At 42.7% G+C, this 22,690-nt stretch overlaps 1 protein-coding gene and 1 non-coding gene across 10 annotated transcripts in view; both read right to left on the bottom strand.

Annotated features, from left to right (window-relative positions):
- osbpl9 (oxysterol binding protein-like 9) overlaps positions 1-22,690 on the bottom strand; it is a 232,894-nt gene that overhangs the window by 25,712 nt on the left and 184,492 nt on the right. For all 9 annotated transcript variants that reach the window (XM_085982919.1, XM_085982918.1, XM_085982920.1 and 6 more), the window contains 5 exons: positions 12,957-13,066; positions 9,233-9,351; positions 8,859-8,944; positions 7,997-8,171; positions 3,410-3,494 (listed from right to left, as the gene is read on the bottom strand). In XM_085982919.1, the coding sequence (XP_085839045.1) occupies positions 3,410-3,494; positions 7,997-8,171; positions 8,859-8,944; positions 9,233-9,351; positions 12,957-13,066 (575 nt within the window). The remainder of the gene's footprint in view (positions 1-3,409; positions 3,495-7,996; positions 8,172-8,858; positions 8,945-9,232; positions 9,352-12,956; positions 13,067-22,690) is intronic.
- On the bottom strand, positions 11,223-11,332 carry LOC147122147 (U6 spliceosomal RNA). Its single transcript, XR_015077762.1, has one exon. It is a non-coding gene; the product is annotated as a U6 spliceosomal RNA (small nuclear RNA).

Genomic DNA, 22,690 nt, shown 5'->3' with positions numbered 1-22,690 from the left:
GGACCACAGTTTGTGTCCAAAGAGTTTCGAAGATTTATGAAAAGGAATGGGGTAAGGCATTACACATCCGCCCCGTATCATCCAGCCACAAATGGATTGGCCGAGAGGTTCGTACAAACCTTTAAAAAAGCAGTAAGGGCCATGTGCGAGGACGACATTCCACTGCAGCATAAGGTGGACAATTTCCTGTTAGCCTACAGAAATGCAACACATGCAGTCACCAACCAGACCCCGGCCATGATGTTCTTTAACCGAAGGTTGAGATCTCGTCTGGATTTGCTCAGACCAAATGTACGAAGAGATGTTGAGAATAAGCAATTCCAGCACATCAACGAGAAGCCGACAAGGAGCTTCAATGTAGGGCAACCAGTCTTGGCCCGCGACTACCGAACAGAGAAATGGCAACCAGGAACGATATGCACACGGCAGGGGCCACTAATGTACACAGTGGATGTTGGGGAGAACATTGTGAGACGCCATGTTGACCAGATCCTAGAGTCACAGGAACGAGTCAACCCCATGTCTCGCGTACGTGGTGATGAACCCAACATACAGGTAGCATCTACCCCAGAAACAGTAGCATCGGAAGCTGATGAACCAACCGACGACAGGTGGCCAGAATCGCCTCCGCACCAAGAGCAAGACACTCAGGAAAGGCGCTATCCAGAAAGGGTCGGGAAGCCTCCCCAAAGACTGAATTTATAAATAGACTATTTTCAGTTAATGTTGCATGTTAAAAGTGTTAATTGTAATTAGTTGATATTTAATTGTTAAATGAATGTTATGGTAGTTAATCTAAAAGGGGAGGAATTGTAGTGTATGTACCTTTAAGGGGAGAACTACTTTTTACAGCTCCTGTATACTGTAGGACCGGCAGTGACCACACCTGTATATAACCCTGAGTAGGGATCTATACAGTTAGTTTTAGAGTAACCCTCATCCAGTAAACACCTGTTGATTGTTCCCCTGCAGTCTCTGTCTAGTTATTGAAGGACACACAACATCAAGATACACAAATTTAACATCTTCAACCCCTTTCCCTTCATCCATCTGCAGACGGGGGTACAATTTCCCACATCAAATTTCCTATCTCACTGGAACATGGGAAAGTACTGCCCAGCACGATAGAAGGTTAAAGTGGGGCAAGTAAATGGCCCTTACACACCTCCCGACAACTAGTCACAGATACTGATAGGTTGCCCAAAGGGAGAGAAAAGTTTTTTGAAATTGCTGTTCAGCATTATAATGTTTTCTCTAATCAGTCCGTGTTATTATGGCAGAGCAGGCTCAAAGGGCCAAATGGCCTACTCCTGCTCCTATTTCTTATTTTTTATTATACAGTAAAGTACTCTCCAGAGCAAAGATATAATCAACAGCCAGAAACAAAAAAAAACAATAAGCAAACAAACATCCACACTGTCTGGGTACCAGATAGCTCAGGATAAAGGAAGTATCCAGATTAAGAGAATATGACTGATCGACAGAAAACACATATGGAGTCAACATTAAACCTTTGAGCACGAAAGGAACCATTTCTGCTCCAATATAAAACATGATAATTTTCCAGTTTCTTTAGAGAATACTGTAATATTCTGAAGTGCTGTGTGGCTCCTTAGGTTTCAGTGGTAACTACTAAACAGAAATTTACAAAATTGTTCAGATGCTATTGGATACAAACTGAAGATATTTCATAGCTAGAATCAACACTTCCAGGTCTTTAGCAGGTGATGAACATGGCCAGATCGCTGTCTCCATTTCTACTGAGCTGTGGACAAATGCTCTTTTCTTCATGCATTTTAAATGTGAAAATTGTCGGCTACAGACTGGTGTGAAAACATGAGCTCTGTAAAAAGTAGAGCGCAGCTTTGGTGACCCCCTGGATTCTTAAAAAAGTCATTCAGGAAAAACTCTCAAGAGATTAAAGAGTAAATATTTTCTCAAGTTACTTTCTTGGACACAGGTTAATACAGTATGTTTGGAGGGTATGTTTTAAATCTCATCTAACCATTATGGGAACACACTAAGCAGGAATTCTCTGCTGCTTCCCTCCCTCCCATTTAGTGATAATGATGGGGTAGGTGGGAGAAGAAAATTTGATGGCGACCCATTTCGCTGGATTAATGTCCATTTTCACTCCTGACTTAGTTTCTGTCATAAGTTATGGAAGAACTTGCCTAAAAATGGGCGGACATATTCAAATGATGTACCAATGACAGAATGATGTCATAAGTCACATTTCCCGCCATTATCACCTCAACAACGCTGGATCCTAACTTACGTCAGCATTCAACAGGCGTCCTGCCTCGTTACAAGAGGTACAGCAACAACAACAATTTTAATGTCCAAAGAAGGATCAGAAATTACCTAAGATTCAATGGATTAGCAGCAGAATGGGTCGCTTCATTGGAGGCAGCAACTCTTTTCAAAGCTCCATGGCTGCCTGACATGGCGGATGTCCCTCCCCTGGAGCAGTGGCTATTCCCACCCCCTTGACCTCCATGTCAAGCTGATAAGCACAGGTCTAAGTACTATTGGGAGGCCACTAAATAAACTTGAATGTGTCTGAAACTGAAAATTTCACCAAGGTCAGAGTTGGATCAGTCAGGCAAGCACTGGGGCATTGGGGCCAATTCTGGCTATACAGTAGAGATCATAGAATCATACAGCACAGAAGGAAGCCATGCAGCACATCGTGCCTGGGCCGGCTCCTTGAAAAAGCTATCTAATTAGTTCCATTCCCCTGTTCTTTCCCCATAGCCCTGCAATTTTTTCCCTTCAAGTATTTATCCAATTCTTTTTCGAAAGTTAGTATTGAATTTGTTTCCACCACTCTTTCAGGTAGTGCATTCCAGATCTCAACAACTCGCTGCGTAAAAAAAATTCTCCTCATCTCCTCCCGGTTCTTTTGCTAATTACCGTAACTTTGTGTCCTCTGGTTACCGATACTTCTCCCTATTTACTCTATCAATACCCCTCATAATTTTGAATACCTCTATTAAGTTTCTCCTTAATCTTCGCTGCTCAAAGGAGAACAATTCCAGCTTCTCCAGTCCCTCCACATAACTGAAGTCCCTCATCCCTGGCACCATTCTAGCAAATCTCCTCTGCACCCTCTTGACATCCTTCCTAAAGTGAGGTGCCCAGATGGTAATTCTAAATGGCGGAAGGGGCTGTTTGCCAGAAAAGGGGAGGGGGTGCCGGAGGAAGGAAAAAAAACCATCTAGTCAGTTGATGTGCTCCTATATGGTTTCAGTGGCTGGTGCCACAGCATCATTGAGAGGTACATGGAAGCAGGTCACCTGCCCAGGGAATGATATGCAACAAAGGTAGAGGGATGGTCAGAAAATAAAAAGAATTATACTATTTTGCAGTTGGATATTCTTAACGAGATTATTGAAATTAAACTTACTCGGTGGGTGATGCGACACCTGCTCTGCTACAAATGTTACGCTGTTCTGGCTAGCCTCTGGAATTGGTCCTTCAGCAACAGATTCCTGTGGCAAAAGAGGGAACGTATAACATATAAAAATGTAGTTAAATACGCAGAACGGCTGTGTGATATTGTTAATATATGTACAGCACAAAAAATAATTTTTTAACATTATAATGCTGCTAATGAATTCTGCAATTACTTGTACATTACTTGGATAGTGAAACCTTATAAAAGTGAACCCGGCATTTACTTAATACATTTAAGTTTGGTAGCCTAATTACATGGAGAACACTACTTCGTGTTCTGACAAAAACAATGACCCTGTTTTGCCACTTTCATGGTTGTGGACTGAGTTCCATATGGACAGGTTGGCCAATAAACATTATCTAAGATGGGATGTATAATTCAGATCACTGGGTTATACAATACTGCTGAAATCAACTACATTTAGACTGACGAGTACCCTACCAAATTTATTACCCATTTTTTCTTTTGTAAAGTTATTTCCTTCCCTGTTTTAGACTCACTTTCTCCCCCTTACTACTTCTGCTCCTCTGCTGGTAGCTTTGCCAACTCTGGTTGGAGGTATTTTTGGAGGTTCGATTAAGTGACGTCTGACCATGTGATGTCCTACCATGTGACGTCTGCAAATGTTATTCCATTTACCTTCTAAAAGTTGGGTCCCCTGTAGTTGAGTATCTTTGCTCGTGGTTTCAGCTGTTGTGTGAGATGTTCAAGAACCAAGAGGAATTTTTCGACATTAAAGGTGCTATATAGATACAAGCTGTTGTTGTAATCAGTTTTACCTTTTATGTGACATAAATCCAACAGCCTACAAGAGTCAGTTGTGAAGATCAGAAAGTAAAAGAAATACTTGAAAGATTTCCATTTATATAGCACCTTATTGCATCTCTCCTAAATGTCTCAAAGTGCTTTATGCAGTGCAGTGACTTCTTTTTTTTAAATTCATTGATGGGATGTGGGCGTCGCTGGCTAGGCCTGCATTTAGTGCCCATCCCTAATTGCCCTCGAGAAGATGGTGGTGAGCTGCCTTCTTGAACCGCTGCAGTCCATATGGTGTAGGTACACCCATAATGCTGTTAGGAAGGGAGTTCCAGGATTTTGGCCCAGCGACAGTGAAGGAACGGCGATACAGGTCCAAGTCAGGATGGTGTGTTACGTAGTTAAATGCAAATGCCATTTTATGCACCGTAAGATCTCACAATAAGCTCAGGGAATCGGCCGAGGAAGTCACTGATATTTTGCACAGCTCACTGGAAGTGGGTAACATCCCAATGGATGGCAAAGTATGCTACTATATTGGTCTGTTTTTGGTGGTACTGGTAGACCGAGGACACTGGGAGAACTTCCTGCTCTTCTTCAAATAATTGGATCTTTAACATTGACCTGAACTACTGGAGTAGGTTCGCTGTTTAATCCCTTATCCAAAGAACAGCATCTCTGTTAACGCAGCACTCCCTCAGGGTCATCCTGGAGTTCGGCTTTAACTCACAAGCAAAATCATTACTGTTGGAAACAAGGGTATCTGCTAGATCAATTAAATAATAGAGGTGTTTTCATTTGGAGATCCACTATGCAAGGGTGGCCAACTGCAGCGGTACTGAGATTAAAATATGTCTCTTTGAATATTTTGTTTAGAGGTTCTGCCCATGCACTCTGCACTAATGTGTAGTGCAGAACAGCAAAGGATGCATCAGCCACAACAAAACATGCAGCCTTCCTTCCATTCTGACCTGGTTACTCAATCTGAATCAATTGTGATGTTGTAACAATTTACTCCTGGCTGTGCAGTAAGAAATTGTGTCCTCCTTAACTACGTTATGTCATTCAACTTGGGTTTTATCTTTGAGAAATAAAACTTTTCTTTTTATGAAGACGACATTTTTGGGGAAATAGTCTTCATGTGCTTCTTCAGCCCCTCCTCTCCCTTAATGTTAATGTTGAGCATAGTTTAAAAAAAGTTTCATGTGTTATTTGCAACATTTTTATCTCAATCACAGTTAACTTCCTGACTTCAGGAAGGATGTCATCTGTAGCCAAAATTATTCTTCCAAGTTGATTATTTTCTTGGGGGGGGGGGGGGGGGGAGGATTAATAAATATGACTCTTTTTATATCTATTTTAAGTTATTGAATATTAATACTCAGTAATGAGCTTGACATTCGGGTCTGAGATTGAAAGAATTTTGGGCACTAAAGGAATCAAGGGATATGGGAATCGGGCGGGAAAATGAAGTCGATGTAAAAGTTCAGCCATGATCTTATTGAATGGCGGAGCAGGCTCCAGGGGCCGTATGGCTTACTCCTGCTCCTATTTCTTATGTTTGAATGTCTGCTTTCTGGGTTGTGAAGTAGAACACTCAGTATTTCCATAACAAACATCAGTGGCCTGTTTTACCTCCATATCTTTTTGCTGCATTTCTAGTCTTTGTTCTTGTTATTTCTTTCGCAGTTTCTTATTTATATGCATGCCGTAAGACAAGAACCTGTTTATGTCAATCTGAAATCCTAAATCGGTTGTGAATGGCTCTAGAAAATGACTGACATGCTCTTATGATAGAAATGTTCAGGTTGAGAAGTTTAATGTTTTCAAACATTGATCAAAAAGTACTATTTTTTGGAAAGGTGAAGAGAAAAGAAAAACTGGAATAGTTGGAAGTTCTGAAACACTGAGTGTAGTTAACACATGCATTGGGGTTGTCTTTTGTGAAAATTAGACATTCTTGGTTTAGAATATCTTATTTTTCCATGTCCATCTCATGACATATAGCAAAATCAGTCGGATAGATTTTGTAATTGGAGGTGTAATATTTGAAAAGCTGTCAGAGCAGGAAAACTGAAAATCATAGGCTGTTTCATTCTGCATGTTTCGATGAAAGATGATGGAAAAGCTTTTTTTCCCCTCTCACCGAACGTCATTCACCAGTGAAACTCAAACCGTTCTTGAATCTTGACATTTGAAACCACTGTTTACCATGGAAATGTGTGCAAACAGATCATGGTTTTACATATTAACTAACAATGATTTGGGCATAAGATTAAACAATTTGGCCTAGAAATTCAGTAGCGCCCCGTTTGGGGCGCCAGCCTCGCCAGGGCGCTAAAAGTAGCACCCCGGAAACATTCATGGCCGTCCGCCGGAAATTCAGTTGGAGCGCCCCAAAGGGAAGCGCGGCGCTACTGGAGGCGCCCCTCATCCCTTTTGGGACGCTGCAACTGAATATCGTTGCGCAACGTGCCGCAGCGCCACACGCTGCGGCACGTCGCACAGCGGTACTGCAGGCCTTCCTCCCCTTCTTAAAGGGGAGGGGCCTTGTTCTGCGTGATCTGGGGCCCAGCTGGGCCACCGAGGATCGCGAGTGCCGGCAAAAGAGCCCGGCACCGAGAAGAAGTGCCGGGCTCTTGCAACGCAGCCGGCACTCCGCGGGGGGGGGGGCGGGGGTGGGTAGGAGGCCGGGGACGGGAGCGCAGAGAGGTGCTGACAGGCGGCCAACAACAAAATGGCCGCCCCGCACCTCTCCTTTAATTTGCGCCTCTACTGCCGCAGGTAGGCCCCCCTGAACCGGTCACACATAGCGTCCGGCGGTAAAGCAGGGGGCGCTTCCCAATATCGCGGCCGGGCCGTCAGCGGGGCGCTGCGCACACCGATGACGTCATCGGTAGCGGCGCAGCGCTAACGGCTAGCGCCACCATTAGCATCCCGCTGAATTTGGCAGGAGGCGTGGCCAGTGGCTTGTGACCCACTTAGCGCCCTAAGGCGCTAATGGGTGGCACAGCCACCCGAATTTCTAGGCCTTTATCTTTTCATGTGTCAGTGAAATTATTTCTCATTCAACTATTTTTAGCCTGAATGAGCTACCATACCCAGCTTTGGGGTGGTGGGGGACAATGGGAGTGCGACTACACACAAATCAACACTGAATCAAATCAACTGGTCTGGAGCCAGCACAGAATTAAACAGGGAGCATTATTGCTGCTACCAAGACAAGCATAAGTCTTCAGTGCTGTTGGCCTCTGCTGCAGAAAAGAAGCCTAATGGTGTTTCCTGGCACGAAGGAGCAACTGAGATAAAGAACCACTACTGACAAATGTGTGACACAGGGTTAATGAGAATGGGATAGAGGGACTTAGAAAAATACAAAGGGAGAAAGGGGAGGTGATAAGAAAAAAAGAGAGGAAATAAGAGACAGGGAGAGAAGAAGTGAGAGAAAGGAGAACAGAGTAGTCTCCAGAAGAGGCAAACTGGAAGGACCTTGGTGCTTTTTTTTTTGTCTAACAATTTCTATGTTCCTAAGAGTGATCTTTCCTCTCAGTTAGTAAGACAAGAGTGGTGCCTTTCTCTATATTAAGTGTACCTTCTCAACCATTCATGGTGCAGCACTGACTGTGGATGCAGGAGCTCAACAACCTAGTCCATCATAACGAGCAAAAAGAAGCTACATGACTTGAAAAAGGGGGGGGGGGGGGGGGGGGGGGGGGGGAAGTAGAAATTTAAACTAAATCAATATTACTGCAAAGATGATTATTAGAAAAAGCAACTTACTGTATTTTCTTCAGCTTCATTCTCAGGGAACATCCAATGACATTTGAAGATCTCTCCTAGAATGGGATTGTATGGTTTCTTGGCTACAGATCCCTTGCGACCAGCATGAAAGGCTGACAGGTACCATTTGACAACCTGTACCATTCTGTCTCTTGGGTCAGGTTGGTCTACAATACTTAACAAAAAAAAGGTATTTAAGTATATTTTATTTCATTTGACAGTAAAACACCTACAATAGCTGAGGTGAGAACAACATTTGGGAAAGGCTCTGTCTTTAGGTAATTGATGCCATGTGCTATTCTTAGAGAGAGTAAATGGACATATGACCTGTCTTCGGGCTTCTGCTAATTTTGCTTTCTAACAGGTTACAAGATGCACGAGCAATGACTCGGGCTCGGATTTCCTCTCCTTGAATAAGCATTTGATTTCCATTCAGCACACATCCCAAGGGTGTATAACTCTGTCCCAACACTCTGCGGGGTTGGGGGGTGTGGCAGAGCTCAGACAATTAAACTTGGCAGATAACTTTATATTTGCATTATTCTCCAGCTTGAGATACTATACTGGAAGTTACATATGAAAATACTTTATCATTGAGTCAATGGCAATATTTAAACATTTTTATAACAGATTTCAACTTAATCATTGCAAAATTACACAAGGAGGAAAACATCTTCATAAAGCTATACTGTAGATTAAAATATTGCGCTAAATTATACTAGAAACAATGCTAAAGAAATTTTCTTAAAATATAATCTGTGTACACTAATCCTAATTAACATACAAATGAATTAGCATCATAATAATTACAGGTTTTCCATACCATTGCAGAAGCCAGTTTAACCTGATAGAGAATATTTACCTCACAAACAAATCAGGATGTGCAAAAAAGTCGGCATACATTTCCAACAAAGACCGTCTTTCCAAGATAAATGTGGGAAGAACCACCTGCACGAGGATCAGCGTTAAAAAAAAAATGTTTAGTAAGCAGTACAGAAAATCTCAACTGTGTCTTCAGAATTAAAACATAAAAGGTGGTTTTGCACAAGAGTTTCAAGCTGTAAACTAAATGGCAGAACAAAACAAGGAAGTGTATACTTTTTAAGGAAGGAATTTTTTTTTTTTTTTAAAAGCTCAAATTATGCCTCTACCAGACAGTAAATACATTTCTATCATTAGAATACATGTTATTGATTCCAGTAATTAAAAGAAAAACACATGGTTCACCGTCCTCACCTTGGTCAGGTCCATGCCCAGTCGGACCTGAGACAGGAGATGCATGATGACACTCTTATGCTCTTCCACAGATTCCCCTTCACCCTCATCATCCCTCTCATCATGCGTATCAAACAGCTCTGGGAATGGCAACAATCAATTAGAAATTATATTTAAAAGGCAACTAGAGTATCTTTAAATCACCAATACCCCTTTTCAAAATTTGGTTTTACTAATTAAACTAGTGGTAGTCCATAGTTTGATGAATCATTCATGGCAGAATTGCTAATAATCTGTCAAATGTAATTTTCTTTTAAAAAGAACATTAATTTTGGTCTCCTTATTTAAGGAAGGATATACTTGCATTGAAGGCAGTTCAGAGAAAGTTCACAAGGTTGATTCTGGAGATGAAAGGGTTGTCTTATGAAGAATGGTTGAGCCTATACTCATTGGAGTTTAGAAGAATGAGAGGGGATCTTATTGAAACATAAAAGATTCTGAAGGGGCTTGACAGGGTAGATGCAGAGAGGATGTTTCCCCTCGTAGGGGAATCTAGAACTAGGGGGCATAATTTCAGAATAAGGAAGCACCCATTTAAATTGGAAATGAGGAGGAATTTCTTCTCTCAGAGGGTCGTGAATCTTTGGAATTCTCTTCCCCAGAGAGCTGTAGAGGCTGGATCATTGAATATATTTAAGGTGGAGATAGACAGATTTTTGAATGGTAAAGGAGTCGAGGGTTATGGGGAGTGGGCAGGGAAGTGGAGTTGAGGCCCAGATCAGATCTGCAATGATCATATTGAATGGCAGAGCAGGCTCGAGGGGCCGAATGATCGACTCCTGCTCCTACGTCTTATGTTCTAATCTGAGTGCAGTAGTACTCCTGGTGTCCAAGAGCCAATTCCACCATTTTGCACAGTCTAAACAGACAGCAGCAACAATATCTGTGCGTGGAATGACTCCTTTTTCCAGTTTATGGTAGTGAACTTCGACAGTATCACTATTACATCAGTCAAAACAGATCTGAAGATTGAAGAAACTGGTTTGATTTTGGAATCCATTTGCTAATCTATATAATTAAAAGTCTTATAACCAGTGTATGTGCCATGGTATTTATGTACCTCTTCAAGATGAGTTAATGGTGATGCCCAGAATGTTGATCTGTGGCAAGTAAAATTCTGCACTTTGAAATGTTGCAATTTTTGTTTCTATAGAATCATAGAAATTTATGGCACAGAAGGCCATTCGGCCCATCGTGGCTATGTCGGCCGAAAAAGAGCTATCCAGCCTAATTCCACTTTCTAGCTCTTGGTCCATAGCCCTGTAGGTTGCAGCACTTAGAAACATAGAAGATAGGAGCAGGAGTAGGCCATTCGGCCCTTCGAGCCTGCTCCGCCATTCAATGAGATCATGGCTGATCATCCAAATTCAGTACCCTGTCCCTGCCTTCTCCCCATATCCCTTTAGCCTTAAGAAATATATCCAACTCTTTCTTGAATATATTTAATGAACTGGCCTCCACCGCCCTCTGTGGCAGAGAATTCCACAGGTTCACCACTCTCTGGGTGAAGAAATTCCTCCTCATTTCAGTCCTAAATGGCTTACCCCTTATCCTTAGACTATGACCCCTGGTTCTGGACTCCCCGGCCATCAGAAACATCCTTCCTGCATCTAGTCTGTCCAGGCCTGACAGAATTTTATAGGTTTCGATGAGATCCCCTCTCAATCTTCTAAACTCCAGTGGGTATAAGCCCAATCGACACAATCTCTCCTCATACGTCATTCCTGCCATCCCAGGTGTCAGCCTGGTGAATCTTCGCTGCACTCCTTCCATGGCAAGAACGTCCTTCCTCAGGTAAGGCGACCAAAACTGCACACAATACTCAAGGTGCGGTCTCACCAAGGCCCTGTACAACTGTAGCAAGACATCCTTGTTCCTGTACTCGAACCCTCTTGCTACGAAGGCCAACATACCATTTGCCTTCTTAACCGCCTGCTGCACCTGCATGCTTACCTTCAGTGACTGGTGCAAAAAGGGAACGTGTCTTCCTTGTGTAGATGCCATGCTAAATCTACTCTGTATTGTTCCTAACTTTAGTTCATGTGCTGCGGAAGCGAGCACTTCAAGTGTACATCCAAGTATTTTTTAAATGTGATAAGGGTTTCTGCCTCTACCACCCTTTCAGACAGTGAGTTCCAGACCCCCACCACTCTCTGGGTGAAAAAAGTTCTCCTCAACTCCCCTCTAATCCTTCTACCAATTACTTTAAATCTATTCTCCCTGGTTATTGGCCTCTCTGCTAAGGGAAATAGGTCCTTCCTATCCACTCTATCTAGGCCCCTCATAATTTTATGCACCTCAATCAAGTCTCCCCTCAGTCTCCTCTGTTCCAAAGAAAACAACCCCAGCCTACCCAATCTGTCCTCATAGCTACAATTCTCCAGTCCTGGCAACATCCTCGTAAATCTCCTCTGCATCCTCTCTAGTGCAATCATATCTTTCCTGTAATGTGGTGACCAGAACCTTGTGCAGTTCTCTAGCTGTGGCCTAATTAGTGTTTTGTACAGTTCTAGCATAACCTCCCTGCTCTTCTATTCTATGCCTTGGTTAATAAAAGGAGAGTTTGTTGTAATACACCATAAATAGAGCAGCTATTAAAAATTTTGCATAGGACATGCACTTCCTCTCCACAAACCTTACTTCCTGCCGTCACGATTTTTAGTCACACTTTTCTGTCAACGGTTAACATTGTATATTGCTATGTCAACATTTCCCAATCAATTTTCCTGTCAATGGTCATAATGCAGTTGCAGCATCTTGCCAGTAGGTGGCTCTGAAATGAGCTTCTGGAATCAATTCAATTCAATTCAATTCAATTCAAATGCTTTATTGGCATGAAAGTTTACAGAGAACCATATTGCCAAAGCTTACATTGCAAAAAGGTACAGTTTTCTAACATTCTGTAGGTGTCAATCGATTTGACATTTGTTGGGTACATACAATATTACTTTTAAACAATATTAATTTTAAACAGTCTTTGTACTTCATTTGGTACGTTCAATATTAATTTTAAACAGTCTTAATTTTAAACAGTCCTCAGGTTGTGACATGTTGTTACATATTTGGCCCCAAGGTATGGTCTGTCTCCTTCTCCTAGGACTAATCTCAATTTTGACAGATCATCCAATTCCTTGAAATCTGGGGTTGTTTGGCTTAGCTTGTTGAATAATATGTTTCTTGATGTGTTGAATTTTTCGCATTTTAGGACTCTCTCCCAACTCTGTCTCCATCTTGTATATTAAAAAAACATTTACTGGCTGACTATGGGCAACACCACAGATAAATAAATACACACACATACATTTATTATATATTTTACATTTATTATATATTTATATATATATACATACATATATATATATTACTCAGAAAAGAAAATATGCAAATTAATTTAATCTTCTCTGAAGATTTGTATTTTTTGGTCTTCATAATAAAAACTCAGCCGATTAAACAGATGAATACTGAATAGGCAGACTGTTTCAAGGCAAGGAGCTACTGTAACTAGCTTCTATCAGAAAGCTTTTGATAGGAAATATAATTTGCAGTATTTTTGTTTAAAATATTGTAATTTGCACCTCCAGTAAATAGCATGTTTAGCAATGGACACTCATTATTAGGGGACCCACTCGAAAAATTTCTAAATCTTATCAATTTAAAAAAAGGACACAATTTAGCAGAATCACACCTGCATCATTTGTTCCATTAGACATGGAGGAATTCAGCGATTCTGTAGTGTCTGGGCGCTTCAGACTGCCGCCCGTGTTGCCGCGTGTGGTCACTGCTGGAGATGTTGCGCTACAAAAAATGAAATTATAAAGTGTCACGTTTATTTGGAGAACTTTTAAAACTTTCCTGTAGTTAGTGGCACTGTAAATAATGAATTTATTTCTAATGTTCAACTCCATGATTATATAGTTTCCGACAGTCTTCCAATCAGCTTAGAACTATCATGAGAACGATCAATTCTGGCAAAAGGTCATCGACTTGAAACGTTAACTCTGTTTCTCTCTCCACAGACGCTGCCTGACCTGCTGAGTATTTCCAGCATTTTCTGTTTTTGTTTCAGATTTCCAGCATCTGCAGTATTTTGCTTTTGTATTAGAACGATCATGAGCTCAACTTACAAGCTTCAGAGTTAATTTCCTCTCTGCACTAACAACAATAAAAAGGAATAGCAAGCACTTGTGACATAAGCTAATGCTTGATACAATTCTCCCTTTTTTATGATGTTGTATTACAAGTTTGTTTCTCAGCACTGAATTATCAGACTATTATGGCTTTAATCTTACATTGTATTGTACTTCTTGCAATTTAATATACTGTATTCGCTGCTCACGATGCGGTCTCCTCTACATTGGGGAGACCAAACGCAGATTGGGCGACCGCTTTGCGGAACACCTTCGTTCAGTCCGTACGGGTGACCCTGAGCTTCCGGTCGCCTATCACTTTAATTCACCGCTTCACTCCCACTCTGATCTCTCTGTCCTCGGGCTATTGCATTGTTCCAATGAAGCTCAACGTAAGCTCGAGGAACAGCACCTCATCTTTCGATTGGGCACTTTGCAGTCTGCCGGACTCAACATTGAGTTCAACAATTTCAGATAATTATCCCTGCCCCCATTTTTCATGCAGTATGATTTTTGCCATTCCCATTTGCAAAATTTTATCTTTCCTGCCTCTTGCAAAAGTACAGGATGTTCTTTCTATTCCTTCCTCCCCTCCTAACCCCCCACCCCTGTCTCTGCACCTGCTTAATATCTGTTACATCTCCAGCTTTTTCCAGTTCTGATGAAGGGTCCCAGACCTGAAACGTTAACTCTGTTTCTCTCTCCACGGATGCTGCCTGGCCTGCTGAGTATTTCCAGCATTTTCTGTTGTTATTTAAGAATGGATATAATATGTGCTGTTCTTTTTCATAATTTTCTCATTTTTAAGTGAACAGTTGGAGGGGAGAGAGAAATGTAAGAGAACTTCCTCAACATTTTGAAAAAGATAATACTGGACATAGCTTAAAGCAACTAAGCAAAAACACATATACTGAAGCTAATATTCAACTTTTAATTGGAGTATTGTGCCCAATTCTGGGCACCACACTTTAGGAAGGATGTGAAGGCCTTAGAGAGGGTGCAGAAAAGATTTATGAGAATGATTCAAGGGACGAGGGACTTCAGTTACATGGATAGACTGGAGAAGTTGTTCTCCTTAGCGCAGAGAAGGTTGAGAGGAGATTTGATAGAGGTGTTCAAAATCATTGAGGGGTCTAGACAGAGTAGATAGAAAGAAACTGTCCCCATTGGCGGAAGGGTCGAGAACCAGAAGACACAGATTTAAGGTGATTGTCAGAAGAACCAAAGGCGACATGAGGAAAAGATTTTTTACGCAGCGAGTGGTTAGGATCTGGAATGCACTGCCTGAAAGGGTGGTGGAGGCAGATTCAATCGTGGCTTTCAAAAGGGAATTGGATAAGTAGCTGAGGGGGAAAAAATTGCCAGCACGGGCTCGACGGGCCGAATGGCCTCCTTCTGTGCTGTAACCATTCTATAATTCTAGGTGGGAGAGTAGGAATGAGTAAAAATGTTACTTAACAATTTTAATGATGTAAAGTAAAAGTAACAATGTTCAAAGTGCATTTCAAAGCATCCAGAACATTTAACACAAACTTAAAGTCTGATGAATGTTTTCTAAAGTATTTTTTATTCATTCAAGTGCTTCTTAAAAGATAAAATCATGTGAATGCTCCAGAGAAGCTCAGCCACGCAGACTAGGAAATTCCCAGGGTTGATCCAAAGCCTGTGCCAACTTAACTCATCTCAGTCAGGGCAATAGGGAGGGGGAAAAATCCACACCTGACTACTATCCAGCAAACCCTGTTGAAAATGTGAGTGTATGGACATTAAGTGAGGAAAGAATCCAGTAATGTGGCAATATTAACCCCTTTCCCCGTGGTCAAATAGCCTGCTGACACTCACCATAAGGCTTACATATGGCCACTTGGGTAAGGTAACAGAAGGCAACTTTCACCAGCCTCTCCAAATGTGCCACCTGTATCCATGGCACCATTCAAAAAATCACTGAACACATGTGTCTTTACACATCATACAAGACAATAGTGAAAAAATGTTTAAACCAGCTAACAGTATAATAATTCTAACCTGCAAAAAGACAAAAAAGGGAGATCTTTCAAACCTTTTTTGATTTTGCATGATGACAGCATTTACCAACATTTTGATGACATTTTTCAAGTTTCTTTCACAATTATAAGGTGAAAAGGACACAAGATTTTACACTGTAAACCAAGGTTCTTGCATTGTGACTGAAGATTAAATTATCAAAACTTTAGTGAGTTTAGGTCTAGAGTCTAAATATTTAACCTTATACCCAAATGATTGATCTTTAGCCAATATATAAGGATAGACACTATGGGCTGGATTTTGTGAATGGCGGCGAGTTGGAGGCGGGACTGCTGCTTGTCGTGTCAATGTCCCGCCTCTATCCTCGCCTCACTATTCAGAGGGATTTCCCCTGATTGAGCAGGCTCAGCAGGCCAATTAGGGAACAAGTCACTGATAGCACGTCTGACGTTGACGTGATCTATCTGTCAAGACTTCTTGAAAGAAGAAATGACAGCATTTGACAGCTCTGTGAAGCTGTCAAACACTGACATTCTCTGTAGGTTGATGAGTCTCTGTGTTGAGGACTCATCAAACATTGAAAATGAGTCAATTTAAGATGTCTGATGGATCGGAGGGTCCATCAGCCATTACCTGAGATTGACAAGGTGGATGTCCGCTCTCCTGATCCACCACGGCTAAAGGCTATAGAAGGAAAAAAGTAAGTGAACACTTTTTAAAACTAATCACTCAACTTGCATACTTACCACTTCACACTTGCACCCATCACTCACCTCTACACCTTACTTCCAGGTGCCTCCGACCACCGCAGACCTCCTCCACATCTCCTCCAACCCGGCGGGGTTCTCAGAGGTCGGGAAGCCTTCACCTGTGAAGGTAAAATGGCACTAATCCTTTTTTCTGCCTGTTAACTACCTGTTAACAGGCAGTTAAAAGGATTAAAAGCCTTCCCACCTCTAGGAGACAGGACTCGAAGCTGCACATCTTCCTGCCTCCTGGCAAGTGGGCACGGAGGCGGGATGGGGGTGGGTTTGCCACCTGCCCCCTACTTTTCCGATTTTATGGGATGTCCCGCCTCCATGCCTGCCTCCTCGGGGTTTGGAAAATCCAGCCCAATGAGACCGTTATTGTATCAGTTACTGTAGCTGATTCTATGTAAATACTGATCACAGTTAAATCATTTCGATTTGTAATCACAAACTTCAACAACTAGAACTACAGTTTAAAATATGCATTAAACTGTCATCAATATACTCTGTGTTAGATAGTATATTTTCTATGTAGAACAACCTTGTGTGAATTTTAAGAAAGGTTGCAAAAAGAGGTTGTATAGTGATAACGTTACTGGACGAGTAATCCAGAGGCCTGGACTGATGGCCCAGAGACAAGAGTTCAAATCCCACCACGGCAGCTAGGGCATTTAAATTCAGTTAAATAAATCTGGAATAAAAAAAAGCTGGTATCACTAATGGTGACCATGTAACTACCGGATTGTCGTAAAAACCCATTTTACCCTAGTTCACTAATGTCCTTTAGGGAAGGAAATCTGCTGTCCTTACCCGGTCTGGCCTATAAGTGACTCCAGACCCACAGCAATGTTGTTGACTCTTAACTGCCCTCTGAAATGGCCTAGCAAGCCACTCAGTTATCAAGAAGGTGGCTCACCACCACCTTCTCAAGGGCAAAAGATGTGCGGGTTAGGTTGATTGGCTATGATAAATTGACCCTTAGTGTTAGGGGGATTAAATACGTGGGGTTACGGGGATAGGGTGGGATATGTGTTGGTGTAGGGGTTATGGGGATCGGGTGGGATATGTGTCGGTGCAGGCTCGATGGGCCGAAATGGCCTCTATCTGCACTGTGGGGTTTCTGTGATTCTGTGAATTAGGGATGGGCAATAAATGCTGGCCTTGCCAGCGACACCCACATCCCATGAATGAATTAAAAAAGTGCAAATGAACAGCTATTTTTTTTAAACTTAGTTTCTATATATATTGGCAAGTGTGCTACTTGTATATACAGTTTCCTACTAAGTACTCATCTTCACCTTATCCATTTTTAAACAGTTCAGTTCACTGTTACTTTTCCATCCATTCTAGCTTGAACAGAAATGGGATCTTCATCATGCTCTGAAAACAATACTATGATACCTGCCTTTTAAAGAACACACATTTTTAAGTTCACTATACATTATGAAATCGAACTATTTAAATTTACCACAGTTGGTTATAACCTGTGCCAAAATTGTTGTACTGTGTTGTGAATACAGTATTCTGTTTCATCACTGCAGGTGAACAGAATTGACTAAACAATCCTGTTAATGTCACAATGCCATCTCTCTTGTTTATTGCAGCTTATTTATGTCAACACAACAACAACTTGCATTTATATTACGCTTTTAATGTAGTAAAATCTCCTAAGGGTCTTCACAGGAGTGTTACCAGACAAAATTTGACACCTAGCCAAATAAGTAGAAATTAGGACAGTGAGGGTAGGTTTTAAGGAGTGTGTTAAAGGGGGAGATTTGGAGAGACAGAGGGGTTTTGGGAGGGAATTCCAGAGCTTAGGGCCTAGAAAGCTGAAGGCATGGGGCCACTAATGATGGGGTGAAGGAAAGCAGAAATGCACAAGAGGCCGGAATTAGAGGAGCGCAGATACCTCAGAGGGTTGTAGGGCTGAAGGTTACAGAGATAGGGAGGGGCCAGGCCATAGAGGGATTTGAACACAAGGATGAGAATTTTAAATTTGATGCGTTACTGGAAAGGGAGCCAACGTAGGTTAGTGAGTGCATGGTGAACAGGACTTGGTGCGAGTTACGATACATGGTGGAAGATGGAAGGTCAGCCAGGAAAGCACTGAAATAGTTGAGTCTGGAGATAACAAAAGCATGAATGAGAGTTTCAACAGCAGATGGGCTGAGGCAGGGGCGGAGATGGGAGATAATACAGAAAGCATAGTGTTTCAATATTGAAAAAACTCAGTATTAGTCAGGTTTATTCCAAGTCGTGTTGGATTTTGCATCTAGTATTGATACTGATCTTCATTCAGCTTAATGGAAACTGGCCAGAAACAGACCACTAGTTAACTCAACTGAATAGGTCTTTACCAGTGAACAAATCTAATACAGTCGCCACAGACTGCTTCATATTGGGAAAGCAGGGACAATCCCTGAACAAGAAACATTGACAAGTACGTTTTGGTTAAACTATTTCTGGGAGAGTATGTTAGACGAAAATAATTTATTTTTCCTCCTCCAATACTGTTAATTCCCATTGAGAATTTCTGATATCATAAACAGACTACTATATCAAGATGAAGGTGAGAAAAAATTATAAATATTTTTGAAAAGTGGACTGACCTAAACTTGGTTACCAGGTTAATCATTGTAGTTGTGAAAATATTCTTCATTTTGCACATTGCTGCCACATAGGCTCCTCTACATATCTTTTGTTGCTTCCTTAATTTCAAACTGTTTGAACTGTTTTATTATATTAATACAATTACAAATTATAAGCAACACTCTCAGAATGTGTTTCACCACTCAAACACAAATAGGACGCTTAGAGTTGATTACACCAATCTACTTAACCTAAATTTCATGAAACACTCATTGTTCCTGATTCAAAACAGAGTCAAGCTGTTCTCAGAGATCTCAATCCACTAAAAGCTTAGCTTTTCAGTAGCTCCATCTGTCACACTTTGCTAGTCTGTACAATCTAAACAGCAAGCCAGCAACTATATTGAAGCAAGTTATTTTGAATAAGTCAGGCCTGAATCTTTGGTCATTAATTTAGCAAAAGCCCTTAAAAAAAAATTACCTTTTGTTGGTTGACATAATGGACATCTTGAGAATTTTAAAAATATACATACATTTAAACATAGCTTATCTTTAACCATTTATTTCCATGAAACCCCTAAAAACCAGATTTTTAAAAGTTCGATTCCGCAGTTAGCTGATCTTGTATGGGGCAGCAGTTGTGAATGTGTATGGAGTGTGCAAAAAATGATGTACTGGCACTGATTGTGCTCCATGGTCCTTGTGCACAAGGACATTTACACAAGAGGATTTAACAGTGAAATTTGATACATTTGGTGAGGAATGTGTGTAAAATATGTCTTCAGTAGGTATAATTTATACTTTGGTGAAAATACTGTAAATTGATGGTGGCTCATATTTGTCAATGTTGTTTCCTTGAAGAGAAGCGAGGCATAGGATTCTAGAGAATAGGAGTTTTATGACTATCTACTTCAGATACTGAATTACAGAAAAATAAACTCAAATAGACTTTACTGGAAATATTGAAGTTCCAAGAAAGATTTAGGGGGGGATTTTAACTCGGGTGCGGGATGGTGTCGTGTTATCCGAATTTCGTATTTCCCACACGAATCTAAATAGGTGTGGGAGATTGATGCAATTTTAACTTAATTGTCCAATTGATTTCCAATGTGTGGGAAGCCTTTGCAAATGGGTTTTTCATGACTGAAAGTCCCCTCCGATGACGTCATCATTGCTGCTGCATTTAAGGTCCACAGCAAGCCTTGCTTCTTCTGCAGGCTTCCAAGCTTCCTCCATTTGGTGTCAGAGGGACCTGCAGGAAAGATGACAAGCGGGAGGGCAAGAGCAGCTCCTCGTTTTGACGAGGCAGCACTGCAGGCATTGGTGGATGGATATAGGGCCAACAGGGAGGTCCTGTTCCCTTCATCAGGGAGGAAGAGGCCTCCCACTCAGACCAAGGCTGTGTGGATGCAGGTGGTTGAGGAGGTCAACTCCTTGGGAGTCACACGGCGAACCTGGATTCAGCGCCAGAAAAGATTTCATGACTTTCAGCGCACTGGAAAAGTGAGTATGAATTTCCCATCACCCTCAATCTGATCCCCATTGCCTTTCCTCACCAGCACTCAGCTTTAGCAATCTCTTCCTCCACATCCCACTTGACACTGACATCCATGCACCCTTACCCATTCCCTATCTCTCTATGCTCACATTCACATAACTATTCCACCATGCAGCCCTCACACTCCCTATCACTCTGATGCTTTGAACACAACTGACAACACACAGGGAGGGCTCTTGGTCTTGCAACCTCACTCCATCTTTGTCTCCTTCTAAATATCTATGCTATGCAATCTCTACACTCTCTCCTTCATTCTCACTCAACCTCCACTTGTCTCCCTCATTGCAGGAAAAGAGAGCTCACAAGAGAGAGCGAGGACAGGAGGAGGGCCACCCTCAATAGCCCACCTGACCCCCTGGGAGGAGGCCGCCCTGGAAATCATCGGCATTGAGGATGATTTGCGCGTGGGGGACAGACAGACGGGTGCAACACAGCAAGCTGGTGACAGAAAAGTTTCCCATCTCTCTCTTTGACATTGCATGAGTCGCTGATAATGATTGTGAAGCTGTAACAGATGCACTTATGAGCATCTGCAAAAAGCTATGTGCATGTAGCCTTTACATCACATCTCTGACTCTTTCCTTTACTCCCTCACAGGACCATCACACGCATCGGTCCCCCCTAGCCAGGAAGAAGAGGCTGAGCAGCCAGACTCCTCAGAGGAAGCTGCAACCTCTGAGGGCGCAGCGTCAGCAGAATTCAGCGCACCCAGCACCAGCGCAGACACTCACACCTTGGTGGGACCTTCGGGACATAGAGTAGTGTTGTCACCTGGTGTATCACAGCTCACAAGTGAGCATCAGCAGATTGTGGAGACAGAGGCAGCAGTGGAGAGTCCTAGTCAGAGGGCGCAGGACTCTGCCAGATCGGCTCAGCAGCATGTCGACCCTCTGCCTCTGGGTCCATCCATAAGATCAGAGGTGATGGAACTCCAGGCACAGATGCAGGAGTCTCTGGCAGGTTTTGTCTCTAGGGTCGCTGCGAGTGTGGAGCGAATGGAGGAGTCCATAGCGAACATGAGCAGAGCCTTTGTGGAGTCATTGGCGCATGAACGCATCACCACGGAAAGGATGGCTACCTCCGTGGAAACACTTGCTACCTCCGTGGTAAGGCTGGCTACCGTACAGGAGAGGATGGCTACGGTAGAGGAGAGGAGGGCTACGGCCATGGAGGAGCTTAGTCGCCAGGTTATTGAAAACATAGTCATTGTTCAGAATAGAATGACATCTCTTGAGGAGCGATGGGCATCTATTGAACAGAGAAACCAGACCTTCATGGAAGTCCTTCTGTGTAGGACTGCCATTGTAGATACGGGTCCCCATGGCTCCCCTGATGTGCAGCAAGCTGCTCTCCAGCCGCTTGCAGGCGCGGAGGGGGACCTGACCCATGAGAGGGAGGTTGGTGGCAGACCGCAAGGAAGTGGGGGTTCCTCTCCAAGCGCTCACACTTCCATGCCACTGCAGAGCCCTCAGTCAGAGCCCCACCGGAGTCCACACCCAAGTGAGATAGGCGTCTCAACCCCTGCACAGCTGCAGGAGCGCAGACTGTTGACGAGCCCTCACAGGCTCACAACCCCAGAGGACGCCCGCCAAAGATGTCGAGACAGGAGCAGCAGGAAAGTGAGCAAGGGGCCTCCACATCTGCTGAAGCCACAGGGGAACCACTACGTAGGAGCACGCGTAAGAGGAAGATAAAGCACAAGTAGTCACAAGGGTAGTCACTTGGGTGAAATTTGATGTATTGTTTGAAAAAGCCATCAGATTAATAATGTTAATAAAAAATCTGTCGTTGTGGTGTGTGTCATTTCGCGAATGGGACTTTCACATTCAGGGCTTAGGATTACTTGCAATTGTCAGTATGCTGGTCAAATAGCTAGGAATCCGCAGGGTCTTGGCCATTGTCGATGCTCAGGTAAGAAGCTGCAAGGCAAAAGTGTTTGATTGATTAGGCCAAGCAAATCTGGCCAAGATGAGGAGGAGGAGGAGGATGATATGTGAGGAGCCACTTGGTCCTCAGGAATCTGCAAGCCACGACGCTGTGCCATGTTGTGAAGTGCACAGCAAACCACGACGATTCTGGAGACCCTGGCTGCTGAGTACTGCAGGGCTCCACCTGATCTATCCAGGCATCTGAAGCGCATCTTCAGCAAACCGATGGTTTGTTCGATAATGGATCTGGTGGAAATGTGGCTGGAGTTGTAGCGCTCCTCAGCTTCGTTGACTGGCCTCCTCAACGGCGTCATCAGCCACGTCCTCAGGGGATAACCCTTGTCTCCAAGTAGCCATCCGTTAAGTTGGTCTGGCGGACTGAATAGCGGAGGCACACTAGACTGGCGCAGTATGAAAGAGTCATGGCAACTGCCAGGGTACATGGCACAAACATGCAAAATCTCC

The sequence above is a fragment of the Somniosus microcephalus genome, chromosome 3 (assembly GCF_052327205.1).
Source record: "Somniosus microcephalus isolate GS21.2 chromosome 3, FLI_Smic_1.0, whole genome shotgun sequence".
In the NCBI taxonomy this organism is placed as follows: Eukaryota; Metazoa; Chordata; class Chondrichthyes; order Squaliformes; family Somniosidae; genus Somniosus; species Somniosus microcephalus.
Note: the sequence above shows the minus strand (reverse complement) of the source record. Positions and strands in the feature narration are given on the sequence as shown.